Raw genomic sequence first — 23,275 nt, 5'->3', positions numbered from 1 at the left:
TCTCACTGCCAGTGGCAACGTCATGCGAGGGCGTGATGCCACCTAGGCTTTTATTATGTAGGATATTTCATTGTTACCGTAGTATATAGGAACACAGTGGATTTTCCTACACTGATTTCATATCCTGCAACTTTACAGTATTTGTTTACAGTTTTTAATATCTTTCAGTGGAGTTTTTAGAGTTATCTATATATGTAATCATGACTTTCTCTTGCCCAATTGCTCTGGCTTGGATTCTCAGTCATATGTTGAATAAGAGTGGGCATCCTTACCTTGTTCTTTCTTTTTTTTTTTTTTTTTTTTAATTGATTTCAGAGGAAAAAGAGAGAGATGAGAGAGAATCACTAATTAGTTGCCTCCTGCATGTACCCTACTGGGGATTGAGCCTGCAACCTGGGCATGTGCCCTTGACTGGAATCGAACCTAGGACCCCTCAGTCCACAGGCCAATGCTCTATCCACTGAGCCAAACCAGCTAGGTCTTGTTCTTGATCTTACATGAAAAGCTTTCAGTTTTTCACTCTTCAGTATGATATTAGCTAAGGGTTTTGGCCTTTATTTTATTGAGTTACTTTCCTTCTATAGTGTATTACTCATAAATGGATGTTGTAACTTGTCAAATGCTTTTTTTGCATTTATTGATATGATCATATGATTTTTTTATCCTTCATTTTGTTAATGTGGTGTAGTACATTGATCAATTTGCATATGTTGAACCATCCTTGTGCCCCTGCAATGAATCCCATTTGATTGTGATATCTTTTTATTGTATTGTTGTATTCTATCTTGTTTTCTGGTATCTTGTTTAGGACTTTTGCATCTCTATTCATCAGAGATATTGGTCTGTAGTTTTCTTTTCTTGTGTTATCCATGCCAGGTTTTGGTATCAGTTATGATGGTCACAGAAAATGTGTTAGGAAGTATTGCCTCTTCCTCAGTTTTTTGGAAGAGTTTGAGAAGGATAGGTATTAAATATTTGAATATTTGGTAGAATTCACTAATGAAGACATCTGGTCCTGGACTGTTTATTTTTTGGGAGGTTTTCAATTTCCTTTCTATTGATCTCGCTATTTAGGTTTCTTCCAATCCTTCTTGTTCAGTCTAGGATGGTTATATATATTTCTAAGAACTTGTTAATTTCTTCTAGGTTATCGAATTTGGTGACATAACTTATCCATTGTACTTTGTGTGCATTGTAACTTACCACTTTCATTTCTGATTTTGTTTGAGTTTTCTCTGTGTTTATTTTAGTGCATCTGGCAAGAGGTTTGTCAACTTTATTTATCTTTTCTAACAACCAGCTCTTTCTTGTATTAATTTTTTCTGGTTTTTGTTTGTTGTTATTGTTCTCTATTTTATTTAATTCTGCTACAATTTTATTATTTCCTTTCTTCTGCTGACCTTTTTTTTTTTTTCCTAGTTCTTTAAGGAGAAATGTTAGGTAATCTATCTGAGATTTTTCTTGTATATTGAAGTGGGCGTAATGCTATAAAGTTGATTTGTTGAGGCTGGTTTGTGCCCCATCATATGGACTATCCTTGAGAATGTTCCATGTGCACTAGAAAAGAATGTATAATCTGGTATTTAATGTGACAGCTCTGTAAATACTGATCATGTCCATTTGATCTAATGTGTCATTTAAGGCTGATATTTCATTCCTGATTTTCTTTTTGGATGATCTATGCATTGCTGCCAATGGGTATTTATGTTCTCTACTATAATTGTATTTTTGTCAGTGTCTCCCTTTATTTCTGTTAATAATTGCCAAATATGTATATTTTTAATATATATTTATTTCAGAGAGGAAGGAGGGGAGAGAGAGAGAGAGAGAGAGAGAGAGAGAGAGAGAGAGAGAGAGAGAGAGAGAGAAAGAAACATCAGTAATGAGAATCATTGATCAGTTGCTCCTACACACACCGCACTAGGGATCAAGCCCATATACCAGGCATGTGCCCTGACGGGGAATCAAACCATGACCTCCTGGTTCATAGGTCAACGCTCAACCATTGAGCCATGCCTGCCTAGCTATTGCTGTATACATTTTGATGCTCCTAGGTTGGATGCATATATGTTGATAAGTGTTATGTCTTCGTGATGTATTGCCTCCTTTATCACTGTAAAATGTCCATCATTATCTCTTGTTACCTTTTTTATCTTGAAATCTATTTTTTAACTATGCCTGCCTGGCTTTTCTCTGGATGCCTCTTGCTTGGAGATGCTACTTTCACTCCTTCACTGTGTTTGTCTGCTGAAGGCAGCGAATAGTTGGGTTTTGTTTATTAATCTATCTAGTTCCTCTCTGTCATTTTATTGGTGAGTTCAGTTAGGATGATTATTGATGTATGAGGATTTCCTATAGCTTTTTTGTGTTTTTGTTTTTGGGGGGTTTTTTGTAGCTCTGTGTCTTCGCTGTTGCTTTTCCTCTGTGTTTCTGTCTGTTATTTTACATTGTTGGTATTCTATATTTTTCCTTTGGTTGTGTGTGTGTGTGTGTGTGTGTGTGTCTCTTCTAGATTTTTGTTTTGTGGGTACCATTAGGTTTATGCAAAAAAAGTCATTTTTCGTGTTTTTTTTCCTTGTGATTGCACCTTATCTTCATTCACCTGTACAAGTTCGGTCCTTCCCCCCTCCTGCTTTACATTTTTGTTGTCTCACATTATCCCATTTTATGCTGTGTGTTCATTTCCAATTGCAATTTCCAATTTGACTTGTTTATTTACTTCCTTTTTAATCCTCACACAAGGACATGTTTTGATTGATTTTTTCAGCAGCAACACTATAATAAGCTGAATATATTGTTCTTAATAGTGATGTCTCTTTTTACATTTTTTGAATATTGGATTCCACTCTCTCCTAGCTTATAGTGTTCCTGCTGAAAAATATGATGGTAATCTAATGGGCTTTATTTCATAAATTACTGTCTTCTTTTCCCTGACAACCTTGAGGATTTTTCCTTTTTCATTAATTTTTGAGGGTTTTTTTTTTTTATTGATTTGAGAGAGAGGGGGAGAGAGAGAGAGAGAAAGAGAAAGAGAGAAACGTTGACATGAGAGCGAAACATCAATTGGTTGTCTCCTGTACATACCCCAACAGCATCAAAGCCACAGCCTGGGCATGTGCCCTGACTTGGAATCGAACCCACCACTTTTCGGAGTGTACGGGACAACACTCCACACCAGCCAGGGCAATTTTTGACAGCTTTAATATAATGTGCCTTTCAGAAGAACTTTTTGGGTTGATATAAGTAGGTGCTATCTCTAGGTGTAAGCTTCTTAGATCAAGTATCCAGCTCTTTCCTTATGTATGAAAACTTCTCATCAACATTTTGTTTGAATAAACTCTCTGTTACCTTCTCCCCTTCTCTCTCTTTTTTTTTTTAATTGATTTTAGAATGGAAGGGACAGGGAGAAATAGAAACATCAATGATGTGAGAGAATCATTGATCAACTTCCTCCTGCACGTCCTGCATTGGGGATCAAGCCTGCAATCTGGGCAAGTGCCCTGACTGGGAATCAAACTATAACCTCCTGGTTCAACCACTGAGCAACACCAGCCAGGCAAACCCATTATTCTTACATTGCTCTAGTGGAGTCAGTTTTCATGGAGTCTTTAATCTTTCTACTCTCAATTCTCTCTTCTTCCACCAGAGTCATTTCTAAATTTCTGTCTTCGGTATCACTAATTCTTTCTACCATCTAGTCTGCTCTCTTTCCTATGTTTGCTAGTTCATTCTTCATCTCTTCTATTCTTCAAATCCAAAATTTCTGTTTGGTTCTTGTTTAAAGTTTCAATTTTTTTGATAAAGTACTCCTTTTATTCATTGATTCTATTCCTATGCTAGTTGCATTTTTTTTTTTGAATTTGCATATATCTGAGTGAATACTTTTTGTGCTGCGCCAGCACAGCCAAGGGTTTGGCAAGCCTGAGGGGGGCCAGTGAAGGATTAAGAAAAGACAAAGAAAATAAGCTGGGTCAGTGGATCTTCTGTGCCTGGCTGAGACCACAGAAAAGATCCAGACTGTATGCTGAGCCTTTATTTTACAATCAGAGGTAAACAAGGTAATTTACAAAGTTCTTGTAAGTTTCACTTGTTTTGGCAGCACTTGCTGTACCTCCCACAGCCCATTAGCTACCCAGGAAAGATCTAGGGAGCAGTCACAAGATCAAGCTTAATTATGCTTAGAGGACTGTGCCCTCCAAGCTGGGACTTGTTTGTGGCTTTGCCAACAGGTCAGTCCGAGGCGAACCCTATAGCCGCTCCCTACATCTCACCCTTTTTTTATTTTTAAGCTACCATAATGAAAGTAAAACTTAAGCATCAGGAACAAAACTCTGGCTATTAAAACAGTAACAAAACAATCCCAATGCAAAACCCAAACTATAGACATGTTAACATTTTAAAACTTAAACATCAAGAACAAAACTCTGGCTATTGACAAAACAATGCCAATGCAACACAATAATAGAGAAATCAAACTACAATAACATTTTTCTACTAAATGAAAGTTTCTTTTGCTGATTTACTCAAGAATCCTCAGACTTGGCTGCGCAAGACTTTATAGAAGACTGGCAGCTAACCAATGCTAGCATGGCCAGAAACATGGTTGAAAGTAGCTTCCACTTCCTGCTTTTCTACCATCTGCTGGGCCTCAGTTGTTAACTTCTTCAGCTGACCCCATGTTGGCACCTCGGTCTCTTGCGTAGCCTTCGTCATCTTCCTTTTCCGCTTTACTGTCATCGGGGCAACTCTCAGTCTTTTGAACAATGGGACAAGGAGCTTCTCTGGGTCCATTGTGGTGATGCACATAACGCTCTGGCACCCAAACTGGCTACGCTGCTCCTTCTGGAAAGATACAAACACAACCTCTTCCCCACATCATTACTGGATCTGGTCCAAACTATTGTCCAGTTTGTGCATCCTTCCACCAGGCTAACCTCGTGGAGGCTATTGTACAGGAGATCCGAAGCCTTTCGGCTGCTGTATGACCCTCTGCATCGCAATTAAAAAATTTAAAGTATAAAGAGCATGACTGAGTTTGTTTTGAGGTGACACATAGCATCCATCTCCTCCTTTCTGTTTTAGTAATTGCATTTTAAGAGTACGATTTGCTCTTTCCACTATTGCTTGACCTTGAGGGTTGTAAGGGATACCAGTTTTATGACAAATTTGATATTGCTGAGAAAAATGTTGAAAAGCAGAAGTAGTGTATGTGGGTCCATTGTCTGTCTTTAGCTCTAAAAGAGGACCTAGTACCGCAAAGGCAGCTAGGCAATGATTAATTACTCCCGTTTGGGGAGTCGCAAAGATAAAGCGGGAGCAGCTTTCTATATTAACATATACCCATCTATGCTTACTAAACTCCGGGACATGGGTGACATCCATTTGCCAGATTTGATTAGGTTTAAGACCCCTAGGATTAACCCCCAACGATTGCACAGGGCAATGAATTACACACTGAGGGCACTGCTTAACAATTTGACGAGCTTGCTCCCAAGAAATACGGAATTGTTTGGGTAAGGCAGCACCATTTTGAGGATGCAAAGCATGGGAAGACTGAGCAAGAGAAAATGGGGTAGCCTCTTGCATTACAGCAATGAGTCGATCAGTAGCATCATTGCCTAAGGCTAACGGACCAGGGAGACCTGAATGAGATCGGATATGACCAATAAAGCAGGGAAATTGCCGTTCTCTAATGTCTTTTTGAAGGTTGAAAAATAAACGAAAGAGTTCCTCCGAATTAGTGTGCCCTATAGTAGCCGTTTCAATTAGTTTGGCCATACTTACCACATAGGCACTATCACTATATAGGTTGATGGGCTCTGTAGCAAGGTCTGTCAAGGCATAAATAAGAGCTTATATTTCTACCCGTTGTGCTGAAATATAAGGGGTTTGAAAGACCTTTGCTCCTCTGCTGCAGTACATCCAGCCTTTCCAGAACTGGATCCATCTGTAAAAATGGTTAGTGCCTGAGGTATAGGTTGTGACTTCACTGTCTTTGGGAAGGTAAAGGTAGTAACAGAGAAATTGTAAATCCTTATTTGCTGGATAATGGTTACCAGCCTGTCCGGAGAAATTAGCAAGTGCAACTTGCCAACTTGTTGATCATTGCCAGAGCCAGTCTTGCTGAATAGCTGTAAATGGTACTACAGTAAGTCCAGGGTCTTGGCCCACTAACTGGCCTCTTCGAAGGCAGGCTTGAGCTATTAGCTGGGAAACCGAATCATGGAAAGGAATTAATACCTTAGTTGGAGAATGAGCCAAATATAGCCATTCAACAACTCCAGGAGCTTGCCAAATGACCCCAGTGGGTGTATGTGTCGTAGGGAAAATTAAAACCTGTAAGGGAAGGGTGTAATCAATTCTAGCAATTTGTGCTGAAGTTAAGGCATCCTTAACTTTATGTAAGGCTGTCCTGGCTTCCTCTGTCAAGCAGCATGGGGATGACGGAGATGAATCTCCCCTTAGTTTATGAAATAAAGGGCTTAAGTAAGCAGTGGTTAATTTTAATCAGGTCAAACCCAGTTATTATCTCCTAATAATTTTTGGAAGTCATTTAATGTAAGTAAAGTGTCAGTCCGAATTTGAATTTTCTGAGGTCTTATTTTTCCCTCAATAATGCTGCCAAGATAAGAAAAAGGAAATGTCCTTTGAACTTTTTCGGGTGCTATGCATAATCCAGCACAATGCAGGGAATCCTGCAAATCTATATAGATATTATTATTTAGATGTGTTTCATTTTCATGAGCTAAGAGAATGTCATGCATATAATGAATAATATAAGCCTCGGGATATTTTTTCCTTATAGGATGTATGGCTGCAGCCACAAAATCCTGACATAAGGTAGGACTATTGGCCATGCCCTGAGGCAATACTTTACATTGATACCTCTTTATGGGTTCCTTAAAATTTATTGCAGGGACACTAAATGCAAATCTTTTGCAATCCTCAGGATGGAGAGGAATAGTAAAAAAACAGTCCTTAAGATCTAAGACCAATAAATGATATTTCAATAGGATACCTGTTGGGGATGGTAACCACTACTGAAGGGGCCCCATAATCTCCATGGTTTTATTAATTGCTCTTAGGTCTTGCAATAGTCTCCATTTACCAGACTTTTTCTTTATTACAAATATGGGCGTGTTCCATGAATTGTGAGTGGGCTCAATATACCCTGCCTCAAGCTGTACTCTAACCAATTCTTGTGCAGCTTTTAACTTCTCTTCTAATGGGGCCATTGATCAACCCAGACGGGTATCTGCAAGCCAGGTAATTGTAGCTGCTGTACGCTGGGTCGGAGAGACAAGGCCCCTGTTGGAAATTCTGGTAACCTAATCCATGCCTCTCCTTTTGAGTGGACATTGGGATAGATAAATGCCTCCCTTGCTGATTCTTTCCTGCTCCTCTTAGGGGGTGAAATCCTTGAGTAAGCATTTGAGACATCACAATGGAACTGGGACTTGTTATTAAAACCCCCATCTGCTCTAGCATATCTCAACCCCACAAGTTAACAGGCAAATGTTGCAATACATAAGGTTGAAAATAGCCTGTATTTCCATCTGGATCTTCCCATCGAAGGAGTTGCGCACTCTGCTAGGGTTGAGTAACATGCCCCACTCCTTGCAATTCAGAAGCCGTGGGGTTTAAAGGCCATTCCTGCAGCCAGTGTCTGAAAGCAATGATTGACACATCAGCTCCAGTATCTATAACCCCTTTAAAAGGCTTCCAATTAACCCTTAGTTCTAACTCAGGCGGCCCTGCTTAACTATTCTTGCCCAGTATACTGCGTCGCTGGACCCAAAGCCTGCTGCACCATGTGGCTGTCCGGTTAAAGGCCGCCCTTCTGGATAGTAGGGCAGAAGAATTTGTGCTATTTTTGTTTCTGGTAAGACCTGAATTATAGTATTAATTGTTTGTGCCATTACTTTAATTTCTCCAGTATAGTCCTGATCTATTACCCCAGGCAAAACTTGAAACCCTTTCAATGTTAAACTGCTCCTCCCTAAAATTAGTCCCATCATGCCTGCGGGAAGGGGGCCATACACTCCGCCATACACTCCGTTGCAATGGCCTGAGGCCCCATCTCTGGGGTTAGTACCTATCAGGAGGTGGGACTGAGGTCCAATCCTGGGCTTCCCGGGGTGGCATGGTAGAGGTTTCGAATGGTTGGTTTTGGGACCGAGCAGGCTTGAAAGATTGCGGTGGGGTTAAGGATAAGGCCCCTACTGTTTGGTGGGGCCGGGGCTGGCCCCTCTTGAAGTTTCCCTGCCTAGGGGGTATTAAATTACCATCAACATCAGTCTTGGAGTGGCATTCACTTACCCAATGCATCTTGGACATAGTCTGGACTGCTTGTTTCCACTCCCGGTAGCCCTTTGACTTCTATTTGTAGCATTACAGTATTTAACAAAATACCCTAGTCTGCCACAGTTAAAGCAGCCCCCTTTCCTTTTCTGCTGATCAGCGAACAACATCTTCTTTAATGTGGCAGCTAATACTGCTCCTTGAACATAGGCTGGTCCAATGTCAGCACAAACGGATGAAATCATGTACAGTACCATTCTTCCTGTAGGGACTAAAGCCTCTTGACATACTCCATTTGCATTTTCAACAGCTAATTGTTTCTCGAGTATCATTCCAACCTCAGGGTCAGCCACAACCCTGCCTACAGCAAGCAAGCCATAACATCCTGATATGGCTCCTCAGGGCCTTGCCTAATTTTGCTTATGTCTAAAGACTTCCCCCTTTTGTTGGCAGCTGCCTCCAGGCTTTGGTGGCACATACATTTATTTGCTGATAAGCTTGCATGGGGTATGCTAACTGAGCCTGCAAAGCCCCATGAGGTCCGGTGCCCATGAGCATATTAATTGTAATGGGTACCCCATGAGCTTGGTTTCTGTTATCCTGCTCCGCACTAAGCTCTGCCCAATTAGATTTCCATAATAAGTAATCTCCAGGTGGTAGAAAAGCCTTCGAGACAGTATTCCAGTCACTAGGAGCCATAGCTTCCTCAGATATTGTATCTAGTAACCCCAGCACAAAGGGGGAAGTTGGTCCATACATAGAACAAGAAGTCTTCAACTCCTTCAAAGTTTTAAAAGGTATAGACTGATGACCACGGAGCATCTGACCTGGATTCTGAGGATCAGGCTGCTCAAATTTAGGATATAAACTGAATCCTGATGTATCTTCCCCAGCCTGCCTGGCCTCATACAGAGTCTGCTGGAGTAGAGACAAAGGCACCATTCTTTTTTCTGCTTGTTTAGGGGGTAAAAGGAGAGGCTTATGAGCAATAGTAAACTCTCCAAATGTTTGCATCAGACCCCCATCATCCCAGACCCGCCGGCGCTGTTCCCTTGGTTCCTCCAATCCTCTCTCATATTTAGGAGGAAGCACATCGTCCGGAGGGCTCTCTCCCACAGGATCTGTAGCCCCAGGGACTGGAGGAGGCAGCGGAGTCGCCAGTGGTGGAGTTGGAAGTCTCTGGCAGCCTTCTCCCATCTGTCTTGATTCCCCTGCCACATTCATCCACTCCCTTTCTGGAGCGGGCTCTAGGCAGTCCCGAATCAGGGACCACAGACTGAAAGTAGAGTCAGGCATTTCCTCTGGACCTTCAGCTATATAATGATCTCAAAGTTGTTTTCCTACCTTCTCCCATGCCTCTATATTTACCCCAACCCTTCACGGCTGTCATGTCCATTGTGCTGTCCTTCACCCCTCTTCCCTCTCCCTACTCACTCTGACATGCCCACCTTTAGATGTCTCAGTGCGTGGATCCCTGGGAGCTGTTTGTGTGTTAAACAGGGAATCCTGTTTTGAATTATAGCTGTCCAACTTCTTGTAACTTCAAGAAGTCCTCTCATGTTGCCATGCTGCTGGTGTCACTAACAACTGGTGTATTTTGTGTAGCATCCTACATACCCCAATTGTCCTTTCGTTTTTCTCTCTTCACATACTTTTTTTGTGTGTGTGAATTCGTTTCATTATCAGAAAACTAAACCCAACTGTAATCATGGCAGACCGTGACTTTAATTTTTTTTAAAAGTTATATTTGTGGCCCTAGTTGGGTGGCTCGGTTGGAGTGTCATCCCATACATCAAAAGGTTGCAGGTTTGATTCCTAGTCAGGGCACATACCGGAGACAACCGATCCATGTTTCTCTTTCCCCCTCTTTCTCGTTCTTTTCCTTCCTCCCTCCCCCTCTCTCTAAAATCAATAAACATATCTTCATGTGAGGATTTTTAAAAAGTTAAATTTGTCAACCGAAGGACTTGTATGCATGCATATAAGCACAACCAATGGACACAAGACACTGGGGGGTGGGATGAGGGCATGCGACGGGGTAGGGGAGACTCCGGGTAGGTCAATGGGGGGAAAAAAGGAGATATATGTACTACTATGTGTAATACTTTAAACAATAAAACAAAATTTAAAAAAAGTTATATTTGTGAAATGTGGTTAATCTTTTTCATTTGTGACATATATAATAAATACATGTTTTGTTTTGTTTTTCAGAATTGGGTTGTAAGTAAATTTGGAAGAGTCTTACCTGTTCTTCATCTAAAGAATCAACATAAACGTAAAATATCCTTTGCAATTGGGTTTCCACAGTAATTATTATTTAGCACAGTTTTGGCTAATTACCAAAGTTTACTTCCTATCTTTAGAATTTCACTACCTCTGTCAAGAAATCTTTAGATGTTTAACAGTTTTATGTTCCCAACTTCTAGGCAAGGTAAGAGCTTACTACCTGCATGAATAAAATAATTAAGATAATAATTAGAGAATATAATGAGGTTTTATATGAGTAAGTGATACAAATGATGATTGTCAAAGAAGCCTTTTCACTTATTAATTTATATGCCTTTCTCTCACTTGACATGGATTCAGAACCATTGCTGAAAGATCTAAAGTGGGGCAGTAGACATGGGGCCATTGTGAAAGAAGGCTTTAGAGGAAGTGCAGGCGGTTTCACATCCTGGAAACGTGATGGCAAGGAGAGTCCAGGAAAGAGGAAAATAGTTTATGGAAATGCGTAGATAAGTAAGAATGGTGGGTGGAGAAGTAGTGTGGGGCCCAGAATGCAAAAATTCGGATGCGCCTGTTCCTTTGAGGAAATGAGGTCAGATTGTTAAGACTTTGAATTTCTAGTGTTAAGAACTGCTGGGCAGAGGTGCACTTGTGTATCCTTACCTGTTATAATGTGAGTCAGAGAAGCAGAAGCAGTTCCATGTCTTTCATTCATAGGGGATGTAATTCATCCAGTGCCTTAAAACGTGCTGGAGGAGCTGGGAACTAACAGTCAGGTTGCCCAGAGATTACTAAGAAACCGCTGCCACCCTGGGGTTAGAGAACAGCAAGGCATGTCCTTATTGTTTGAGGCTACTGTGCTACTGAGGCCTCTGGAGCCTTCCCTGCCAGTGGCACTAAACTCAGAGAAATGGTGGGTCCTTCCTTCCTCTTTCCCTTCTTGCTTCCTACCAATGGTAGCCACTAACAGCAAAGAGGAAGATCTTAAAGGGAACTGTGAAGCTGAGAGACCATGGACACTTTATAGAAGGCCTCACATACTTGGTATGTGTTCAGTAGTTACTAAATGAACAAAGAAACTTTTCAGGGGTAATAACTTAAAGCAACTTATTATTGCCTGTTCATATGTTTTAGGAAGTTGGCAAATGCCAAGTGTCATCATAGCATGTTGACATTAACTAGAATCCTTCTTGATAATGTTAGCCACAAAACACATCCTGGTAAAGAGTTATCTTTCTGATAAAGACCTACAAAATGCCCTGCAGAGAAAAAAGATATAAGTGGAGATTATTGAGTTGAGAGGGTCAGAGCTCGGATAGCTAGAATCAGAGCTAGTCCTGAGGAGGCAGGAGAGCCAAAGGGATTTGAGACCCGAGGACACATGGTGTCTAGCTGTGCCCCTTGGGATGCTCCTCTGTTCTCTGCTTTATAGCATCAGCTCCGTAGATGGGCATCTCGGATTTACAGAAAACAGTCTTTGGGACTCTATCTAGAATCTAATTTGAATGACTTTGCTATGGTGTCTACATACAAGTATATATTCTGCTGATTAATATTAATGGTGCTTTTTATAATTCTGGATAGAACTCTCAATTTCAGGGAACCTGAGGTTGCCTAGTGAAATCCTCATTTTTTTGGATAGGAAACTGAGGGTAAGATTAAACAGTATTGTGTGGTGAAGGCCAGGGATGGGGCAGGAGCCGGGTGGAGAGGATCAAAGGGTGGGGGAGAAATGGGGGACATCTGTAATATCCTCAACAATAAAAATAATTTTTAAAAAAGATTAAACATTATTCCTTTTGCTTCACCAGATTGACAGGTTTTCCTAAAACCTAGGCCTTTGTTTTGTTCCTTGACTTATGGAAACATAAAGTATGATCCATCAAAATACTGCCACAACTTAAAAAAAATAGGGGAGGATTTTACAAATGCCATTCCTATATCCAATCTCACTTGGGAATTGGAAGGAGGGAATGAGCCTATGAGTAAGAAACGGCAAGGAAAATTTTCTGACTTTTTCAGCCCTCCCAAGAAGATAATAAAAGTGCAGAAGAATCAGAGTTCCACTTTGTCTCTGACTATGAGACCAAGACCCAGCAGGGTAATAATGGAGAATCCACACTTACCACAGCAACAGATCACACAAGAAATACCTAATGATCCTGTTACTCTTAAATCACCCCATGTACCTGATTCTGATAGTCAGAAACTTAAAAGTGTGTTTTTTCAGACTTCTGGCTTGGAAAACACTGGGAACAAAAATAGCATGTCTAAGGATGATATCGATTCTGAAGATGAATTAAGACTAATGATCGCAAGAGAGGAAAACTTAGAGAAAACTACATGGTCCTCAATAAATGAATATGATTCCTTTGAAATTGTAAGGGATGATTTCAAATCAGATGTTCACAAACTTTGTTCTTTAACAGGTTTAGGCAACAAAAATAATGTCTCTTGTTTTGATAGTGAAGATAATGTGGGAGGTGATTGCAACGATGATTCAGGAGATGCAGATGACACTGCAGTGAATAAAAATGTTGGTAAGGTAAAAAAGAGTACAGAATTTTCACAAATGGAAAAGTCTGTATACAAGAAAAGTTCTTCGAAAAATAGAAAAGAGTGTGAGCTTTCTGATCATTGTACCAAAGTACAAAAAAGCAAAACCAATGTGGAGCTATCCATAAGTCATGGAGTTAAGCATCTTAGCTCTAAGTCTCTGTCTAACTCCAGTAGCAGTGAAGATGCTGCTTCTCGGTCGGAATCAGCCGAGTCTGAGGAAGGTGAGTATAATGCCATGATGGAAAACTGTTTCCAGGTGACTCTCTCTTTAGCTGATTTGGGACATTTGGCTGGCAGTGACCTGAAGGCTCCAAAAGAAGATTCCGAGAGCCATGGCTGGGAAACCACCTCCAAGTGTGACAGAGCCTCCAAGAACCATGGGACTTCTGGTGGCCTCCACAGAAGTCGACAGTGTATTTATCCTGAAGAGATTGTGGCTTCCCTTTTAGAAGAAGAAGAGAATACTCCTGGAAAGCAGAAACCAAAGGAAAACAACTTAAAGCTAAAATTCCAGGCATTCAAGGGAATAGGCTGTCTCTATGGAAAGCAGCCAGTGAAAAAATCCTTGAAAGAAAATGTTGCCTCTAGCAATGTTCATAAAAATGAGCACTCCTTGAAACTTGAGGATCCCACTAGCATGTCCATGGAAAAGGGCTTCCCATATTCGAATGGCTCGTCAGGCAAACTGACTCCTTTCCAAGGTTCAAAGAAAGCAGATGACCCAAACTGTATCCAACCTCAAAAGAGACAGTTTACTTTTAAGACCCAGAATCACAAAGTGCGGTCCCCTAGCAGTTCAGAAAAGGGAAGTAGAAATCCTATTTCTAGTCTGTTGCCATTAAAAGATAATGCAGTAAGGCTTGGTGCAGAAACCTCCCTGAGAGGCTTTGATGAAGACTGTTGCCATGAGACCACAAAGACAGGAGAGGACTCTGAAAAGAGGCCTGACCTAACCAGCCACATGGTTCCTAAGAATTCCCCAGAGGTCTCCAGGATGAACACTCAGGGAAGCAAAACTGACTTCCCACTTTCTCTTAATAGTTCACCCGATGTTTTTGCTAAGGATAAGCATGCTGAAGATAATCAGAAGCGTTTGTCAGCCTTAGAGGCAAGGCAGAAAGCAAAAGAAGTACAAAAGAAGCTGGTTCATAATGCCCTGGCCAATTTGGTGAGTCTGGTTTAACAAGAACTCTAAAATTGCATCCTTTTCTTCCCATGAAGGTAGGCATGCCCCTTTAGAGGTCAGTGTCTTGACACTCACCAGTTTCATTTTTTTTGTCCTTGAGTTGGAAGCTTTTATCACCATGTATATTTAGTATATTCCAACAGAAGTGAGGTTAATATTTATGAAAACCCCTTTTAATTTGTTTTTATCTATTTTTTTCATAGTTTCCTATTAAATTAGAACTGGTATAGTTAAGTAATATTCCAATTTACATATAAATCACCTCCCAAGTGATTTATATCTTGCCAAGATTTACTGTAATTAACCTATATTCATTCTTCCAACATGTGTTAAGTACCTATGAAGTTCTAGGCCTTCACTGTAAGTACTAGATTTATAGAATGAGGTCAAGAAACATGGTTCCTGCCTCAGGTATTGGCTCTTAGTGTGGTATGCAGAAGGTGACATTTGAACTTCACAGTCCAGAGAGAGGATGCCCATGTGCCCTGGCAGCACTGGGAGGCACCAAGTGGGTCAGGGGAATGGGAATAGGGGGTTTCCTCAGCCTTAACAGGCTAGTGAGAACAGTATACACTAATTGGGCAGAGGTAAAGGTGGGAAGAGAGAGGAAAGGCATTTCATGAAGAGGGAGCAATTTATACAAAAGGGAATATGTGTGACTGAAATGTTTAAAGTATGAGGTGGCAAGAAGAAAGACCAGAGAGGTAAATAGGGACAGTGAAGAGTCTACAGGGCTTGGACTTTTTTTAAATTTTATTTCAGAGAGGAAGGGGGAGAGAGGTAGAAACATCAATGATGAGAGAGAATCATGGATCGGCTGCCTCCTGCACACCCCCACACTGGGGATCAATCCTGCAATCCGGGCATGTGCCCTGACCGGGAATCAACAGTGACCTCCTGGTTCATAGGTCAACGCTTGACCACTGACCGGCCGGGCTGGACTTTATTCTTTTTATTTATTTTATATTATTTTATTGATTTTTTACAGAGAGGAAGGGAGAGGGATAGAGAGTTAGAAACATCGATGAGAGAGAAACATCAATCTGCTGCCTCCTGCACACCTCCTACTGGGGATGTGCCTGCAACCAAGGTACATGCCCTTGACCGGAATCGAACCTGGGACCCTTGAGTCTACAGACCAACGCTCTATCCACTGAGCCAAACGGGTTAGGGCTGGACTTTATTCTTAAGGCTGTGAAAAGACTGAATAACTTTAAACAAAGGGATGAAGATTCATTGTGTTTATATTGGAACAGGAATTGGCAAACTATAGCTCACAGGCTATGCAGCCCACAGCCTATCTTGATACAGCCTCCAAGCTAAGAAAGGTTTTTACATTTTTCAAACTTTTTTTAAGAAAGATTAAAGGACAGACCACAGATCCTTTGTGCCCCTTTACAGAAATAGTTTGCCAAACTCAGTTTGGGGAAAGTTATTTAGGCCATGATGATCAAGAAATCAAATGGCACATCTGGAACCAGGGACAGCCCTTGGGAAGGTCGTGAGCCAGAACCAAGGCAGTAACAATGGGAATAGATTTAAAAGATACCAAGAAGGTCCAATTGATGGGACTTGGATCAGCTGGATATGCAAAGAGAAGTCGTAAGTGTCCATCTTGGGAAAATAATTGGATGATGGCATTCACTAGACAAGAAAAAGGGATGGGAGGTAGACTTGGCCGGGAATGGAGATGAGAGCTTGTCTTATAATGCCTTTGATGACCACTCTAGGATGGTCCTCCAGAGGACAAGCCAACACACATCATCTTTGGTTCTGACAGTGAGATTGAAACAGAGGAGACGTCCATTCGGGAGCAGAGCCAGCTGGTAGAGAAACCAATAAAAGTAAGAGTTTAGGGTGTCGTTGTGGGCACTCCTCTATTTCTGCAGATCCATTTGCACACCAAGACCTTCAAACAACTGCCAGGCTCAACATAAAGTCCTCTGGGAGCCACAGTGAAAGCCAGGGCTCCCTAGTCACCACACACAGACTACAGCAGTGGTTCTCAACCTTTCTAATGCCGCGACCCTTTAATACAGTTCCTCATGTTGTGGTGACCCCCAACCATAAAATTATTTTCGTTGCTACTTCATAACTAATTTTGCTACTGTTATGAATCGTAATGTAAATATCTGTGTTTTCCAATGGTCTTAGGCGACCCACAGGTTGAGAACCACTAGCAGGGTCACCTAAGACCATCGGAAAACACAGATATTTACATTACGATTCATAACAGTAGGAAAATTAGTTATGAAGTAGCAACGAAAATAATTTTATGGTTGGGGGTCACCACAACATGAGGAACTGTATTAAAGGGTCGCGGCATTAGAAAGGTTGAGAACCACTGGACTACAGGAACCTTGGTGATTTTCTCCCGTGAACCTCACCTTCATGTTACCTCCACAGTGGCATCAATATTAGTGAAACCCCATAGAAATTATTCTTGCATTTATAACAACTGGATCCTCCCCCCTTCCCTGCCCTCACCCTCCATTTGGGCTGCATGGGGAGCCTCTGCTTGGCCTGAGTCAGGAGTTCCCATTCTAACCATCACCACCCTTTCCTGGGAGAGCCATCTGGGTTGTTGGTTCTTAAATGTGAGGGACGATTGCATAATGAAGGAAGCACTGATTGCCTTCGCCTTTTTATTTTTTTTAATAAATTTTTATTGTTCAGATTATTACAATTGTTTCTCCTTTTTCCCCCCCATAGCTCCCCTCCACCTGGTTCCCACCCCACCCTCTGCCCTTACCTCTCCACCACTGTCCTCATCCATAGGTGTACGATTTTTGTCCAGTCTCTTCCTGCCCACCCCCACCCCGTACCCCTTTCCCCCTGAGTATTATCAGTCCACTCCCTTTCTATGCCCCTGATTCTATTATATTCACCAGTTTATTCTGTTCCTCAGATTTTTAATTCACTTGATTTTTAGGTTCACTTGTTGATAGATATGTATTTGTTGTTCATAATTTTTATCTTTACTTTCTTCTTCTTCATCATCTTAAAGAGTACCTTTCAGCATTTCATATAATACTGGTTTGGTGGTGATGAACTCCTTTAGCTTTTTCTTATCTGTGAAGCTCTTTGTCTGACCTTCCATTCTGAATGATAACTTCGCTGGGTAGAGTAATCTTGGTTGTAGTTTCTTGCTATTCATCTCTTTGAATATTTCTTGCGACTCCCATCTGGCCTGCATAGTTTCTGTTGAGAAATCAGCTGACAATCATATGGGTGCTCCCTTGTAGGTAATTAACTGTTTTTCTCTTGCTGCTTTTAATATTCTCTCTTTGTCTTTTGCTCTTGGCATTTTAATTATGATGTGTCTTGGTGTGGTCCTCTTTGGATTCCTTTTGCTTGGAGTTCTGTGCGCTTCCTGGACTTGTAAGTCTCTTTCTTTCACCAGGTGGAGGAAGTTTTCAGTCATTATTTCTTCAAATAGGTTTTCAGTATCTTGCTCTCTCTCTTCTTCTGGCACCCCCATAATTCTGATGTTGGTACGCTTGAAGTTGTCCCAGAGGCTTCTTACACTATCTTCAACTTTTTGGATTCTTTTTTCTTTTTGCTTTTCCGGTTGTTTTTTGCTTCTTTGTATTTCAAATCTTTGACTTGATTCTTGCGTTCCTCTAGGCTGCTGTTGGGTCTCTGTATAATATTTTTTATTTCAGTCAGTGTATGCTTAATTTCTAGTTGGTCCTTTTTCATATCCTCGAGGGTCTCACTAAATTTCTCGGCCTTTTCTAGGATATTCTTGAAAAACCTTATAACCGTGGTTTTGAATTCTATATCCAGTCGTTTGTTTTCCTCCATTTCTCTCGTTTATGATCTGTTTCTTCGTCTCCCCATTTTTCACTGCTTCCCTGAGTTTTGTGCTAGGTTTCCTATATGGCCCAGTGGGTCGGCCTCCCCAGTTAACCTGAGGTGGACACTCTTGGTGCACCCCTTTGTGGACTGTGTGTACAGCCTTGTTGTAGTTAAGTCTTGATTGTTGTTGGTATCACTGGGAGGAATTGACGTCCAGGCCAGTTGACTATGAGGATCAGCTGTGTCTCTGCCTTCGCTTTTAATGCATGTTTCTGCCGTCATCCATGTCACAGGAGTTCCTGAGCCGAGCATCCGGGACACTGTTTGGCAGCAGTGAGGAGGAGTCAGACCCTGAAGAGGACAGGAATAGTTTCAGAATTAAGCCTCAGTTCGAGGGCAGAGCTGGGCAGAAGGTTAGTAAAGAATGAAAATGCTAAAACTTGCAACATGTCCTTATTTTTTGACATAGTCCTTAAATCTAGGCAAATGCAAGAAGACTTTGACCCACACTCCAGTTTTTAGCTTTGTTTTGGGAGTAAATCCCCTACAGCCATTCCAACTGGCTCATGGGTAGGTGAGGCTATGAAACATACAGTGTCATTTCAGGGTGGGGGAGGGCACCTGCAAAGTCTTCTTTAGAAGCGATTTCTTGGGACTATGGCCATAGTTGTGTATGTGTTTTGTCTTGGTAGCTCATGAATTTGCAGTCTCACTTTGGCACTGATGACAGATTCCGCATGGACTCCCGATTTCTAGAAAGTGACAGTGAAGAGGAACAGGAAGGTAAATGCCTCATTGTCCAAACCGTGCTGATGTCAGAGTTGGGCCCCCTGAGAAGTCATCCAGTCTAGCTTTTGCTTAACACTGGAGAAGCTCTACATCCCAAGACAGTGACTTATGAAGCTTATTATCCAATGCACAGCTTGTTCAGTGGTCCTTGAGTTCATTTGCACATATTAGTTTATTTAGAAAATTTAAATTACTTGAAGCTGACAGAAAAGAGAGGAATAGATGGCATCCACCAGAGGCACCGTCTCTCTCTGTGCCATCTCTGGCACAAGAGAAGAGGTGAGGTCCCTGTCTGGCAGTAGAATTGGAGGTCCAGGGGAGGCCATGAAAGACAGTTAAGTCACACTTGACTCTGAAAGAAAGTATTCATCTTCCCTGCTGTGTGTATGCTGGGTGCTGGTATTTTAAAAAGGAACGTGCTATTGAATGCCATTATATTTGGATGTGTCTTTATTTGGGTATATCTAACCATAATGATGCTATCAGAAGCACCCAAATTCTACTCTTTTACTTCTTTAGCATCTTCCATAGCAGTGGTTCTAAGCTTTCTCTAGACCTACTCCTGTTCTCGAGTGAGCTCCCTGCTCCCTCTGTAGTCACAGAACTTCTTTCTTTACACCTTCCCTTTTCTTTCCTTCTTGAGTTAACCTAAACTGCATCTTAATCCCTCATTCATACATCCCGCCACCCCCTTCCTCACAGACTTCTTCATCTTCCCTTTCTTGTAGCTCCATTCCTCTTTCTACAGAAAAAGCTCTCATAGGTCCAAGAAGCCATTCCTTCAACCCTGCCAATTTTCGAGCTGCCACTCCCAAGATTTTAGTTCTAAACTTGAAAAAAATTACATCTGATGTAGAACCAGTTGATTAGTGAAAAAACAGTCTGATTTGAGTAACACTTCAATTCTTTGAGGTGATTGTTATGTGATGTACATTACCAGGAACCAGAGTTCAAAGATTAAATTCTCCAGGGTCCACACAAGTTATGCTTCAGAGCTTCTCACTCAAAATCCCATGTTGAACACAGGAATGGACAGAACCTTGGGAGTAGCCTACATTTAGAAGCTGCACAGAGAGGTTACTTCCTTAACTCCCGCCACTTTGGTCTGTCTCTTTACAGCTCTTCTGTTAAGTGCTCCCTCAAACGCTGTGAATTACCAGTTCACCAAATGTAGTGGCATTTTCTCTAGCTTCAGCCTCTTCAGCCGACCTACAGCATTTGTCACTGGTGAAATGTTCTCTTTGCTTTGCTCTCCATTATACCACAACTTCTGGTGTTCTTCTTTCCTTGGTGTCTAATTTTCCCTTCACCTCCAGGTGTAGGCTCTTCCCAGGTTTCTGTAAGTTCTTGTTGCTTTAGCCTTCTCTTATACGGGTAATTTCCAAATTTAGGTCATCTTTGATTCTGACTGCTCAACGGAGTCCTATTCCTTCTTTTCTCGGTGCCTGATGGATAATTCTCACAGGCATTCCTGGGCCCATGTTAAAATTAAAGGCCCAACTTCAGTTTCTCTCTCAGCTCCTCCAAACCCTTCTGTTTCTGTTGATGGCAATTCCATTCTTAAGGCATGCAGACACATGTCCTTGATTTTTTTTATTATTTTATGTTGTTTTTTTATTAAGGTATTATATGTGTACATATCTTACCATTGCCCCCCCACCCCACTCCCATACATGCCCTCACCCCCCAATGTTTTGCATCCGTTGGTTACTCTTATATGCATGCATATAAGTCCTTCAGTTGATCTCTTATTTCCCTCACCTCTCCCTAACCTTACCGCTGTAATTTGACAGTCTGTTTGATGCTTTACTGCCTCTGTATCTATCTTTTTGTTCATCAGTTTATAATGTTTTTCATTATCCCCAAATGAGTGAGATCATGTGGTATTTTTCTTTCATTGACTGGCTTATTTCACTTAGCATAATGTTCTCATGTCCTTGTTTTTTTTTCTTCCCTGCTCTTGAGGCTCATTTCAAGTGAATTGCAAATACTGTTTGCAAGTAGGCAGCACGGCCAGCCTACAAACACTCTTTTGTGTTCTACTGTCTAGTGGTCATTATTAGGTTAAAATTGAAATTGCCATTTTCCAAGTCAAAAGTTGTTGAAGTCCTAGCTGGCTTGGCTCAGTGGATAGAGCGTCAGCCTGCAGACTGAAGGGTCACAGGTTCGATTCCGGTGAAGGGCATATGCCCTGGTTGTGGGCTCTATCCCCAGTGGGGGGCATGCAGGAGGCAGCCAATCAATAATTCTCTCTCATCATTGATGTTTCTATCTCTCTCTCTCTCCCTGTTCCTTCCTCTCTAAAATAAATAAAAATATATTGGGAAAAAAAAAAGTGGTTGAATTAGTAGTTTCATATGGTTCAATCTAATGCAGCATAAAATTCTTTGTACTTTTAAAAATATGTGTTTATTTTGTCTTCACCTACCTGCCACGTGCTCCTCCCATCACTGTGTCTGTCCTTACACTTTGCCTGGTTTATAAAGCATTTATTGATTTATTTTAACATGATCTATACCTCCGTGGAACCCTTAGAAAGTTTTGGGACATCTCTGTTGATAACTTTTTCAAATCTGTGTTTTGTTTTAGATTCTGTTTTTTGGTTTATATCCTGTAAAAAGTTGAAAGGGTCTTTAAGGCTTATATCTGTAATCCAAAGTAGCTGTTTATCTTTCCTCCCTGGTACTTGTCTTTTTCTATAATGGAGGGTAACAGCTATCTCCTTCCATGATGCCCTGTGCTCTCTTCTTGCAATATTGATGACTGTATCAAAAGCTGACACCGCTGTCTACTAACATATATTCATCAGTAGAATGGCCATATTTCACTTCTAGATGTAATTTACATTACATTTTAAAATGTTAATAACTCAGTCTGGAATAACTTTAGTTTTGTAATTGCTATCTTTCTATACATTTGTCAGTTTTTACCTTAAAAACTGTTAAATGTGCCAATGAAAACTATTAAATCCAGATTTAATTTTTATAATTACAAATAAAAATGAGAATTTTTGTTTGTTGGCCATGCATCTCAGGGTACACTGTGGTGTTGAGGGTCTTGGGGATAGGGAGATCATTAGCAAAATGAGGTTTCACTTTTTTTCTGCCTATCTTAATGTGTTTAGGTGATTGATAAGTATTTGATGATTGAGACGCCTCAAGTTATATTTGCCAAGAGATCACTAATTATCGTTTTCCCTTTAAGAGGTAAACAAAAAGAAAACTACTGAGAAAGAAGAGCTCGCTGCAGAAAAGTTTAAAGCCTTGAATATTGTGCAGAGTATTTTGCAAACCAACTTAAGCAATTCTGCAAGCAAAGGATCAGTAGCTGCTAAGAAATTTAAGTATGGTTTATGTCCTGTCCCATTCCACATTTTTTTCTTTGCCATAAATGCCTTCCTGAACTCAGGTTAAAATTGGGCCATTTTAAACTTGCTGCGGTGGCCTATGGCAGTATGTATCAGACTCTTAAAAATATACCTGCCTGCCCTGACCCATTTGGCTCACTGGATAGAGCATCGGGCTATGGACTGAAAGGTCCCAGGTTCGATTCCGGTCAAGGGCATGTACCTTGGTTGCAGGCTTGATCCCCAGTGGGGGGCGTGCAGGAGGCAGCTGATTGATGTTTCTCTCTCATCAATGTTTCTAATTCTCTATCCCTCTCCCTTCCTTGCTGTAAAAATATTAAAAAAATATATATATATGTATGTATGTATACCTGCCTTTGACCAGTGATTCAATTTTAAGAAATTAATCTAAAATAATTTATAGCCTATGCTCTTAGATATCATGGCAGCATTGCTTCCATTAAGTGTTATCAATACAATTCTTTATTATGGACAATTTTAAACATGTAATTTAGAGAAACTAGTGTAATGAAATCCTTGTACACCAGCCTCTATATTACCAACATATGACCAGCTTTCTTTTCTCTACCTTTACTCACTTTCCCTTGCTTTACCCACTGAAATACTTTATGCAGACTCCAATAGTGTATCATTTTATCTCTATATATTTTAGTATGTTTAAAATAATTTTTAAGCCCTAACCAGTTTGGCTCAGTGGCTAGAGCGTCGGCCTGCGGACTGAAAGTTCCCAGGTTCGATTCTGGTCAAGGGCATGTACCTTGGTTGCGGGCACATCCCCAACAGGAGGTGTGCAGGAGGTAGCTGATCGATGTTTCTCTCTCATCGACGTTTCTAACTCTCTCTCCCTCTCCCTTCCTTTCTGTAAAAAATCAATAAAATATATAAAAAATAAACATAAAATAAAATAATTTTTAATATTAACAAAAAGGTCCAGGGAAACTTAAAAGTAGATAATTTAAAATATTATTTCTAATGAGATTTTTCTTTGATATTGTATAGCATTGTCTTGCTCAACAATTGGAATGGCTCTGATGTTGAATTATAAT

At 40.9% G+C, this 23,275-nt stretch overlaps 1 protein-coding gene across 2 annotated transcripts in view; it reads left to right on the top strand.

Annotated features, from left to right (window-relative positions):
- The window catches only part of NOL8 (nucleolar protein 8), a 53,007-nt gene that overhangs the window by 9,188 nt on the left and 20,544 nt on the right, over window positions 1–23,275 (top strand). The window contains exons 6-11 of one of the 2 annotated variants that reach the window (XM_080671026.1): window positions 10,513–10,581; window positions 12,395–14,254; window positions 16,003–16,116; window positions 18,367–18,486; window positions 18,766–18,856; window positions 22,067–22,205. In XM_080671026.1, the coding sequence (XP_080527152.1) occupies window positions 10,513–10,581; window positions 12,395–14,254; window positions 16,003–16,116; window positions 18,367–18,486; window positions 18,766–18,856; window positions 22,067–22,205 (2,393 nt within the window). Of the gene's footprint in view, window positions 1–10,512; window positions 10,585–12,394; window positions 14,255–16,002; window positions 16,117–18,366; window positions 18,487–18,765; window positions 18,857–22,066; window positions 22,206–23,275 lie in introns of both variants that reach the window. The other variant, XM_080671027.1, reaches the window with a different exon arrangement.

This window comes from Plecotus auritus (genome assembly GCF_963455305.1).
Source record: "Plecotus auritus genome assembly, chromosome: 5".
Lineage (NCBI taxonomy): Eukaryota > Metazoa > Chordata > Mammalia > Chiroptera > Vespertilionidae > Plecotus > Plecotus auritus.
Note: the sequence above shows the minus strand (reverse complement) of the source record. Positions and strands in the feature narration are given on the sequence as shown.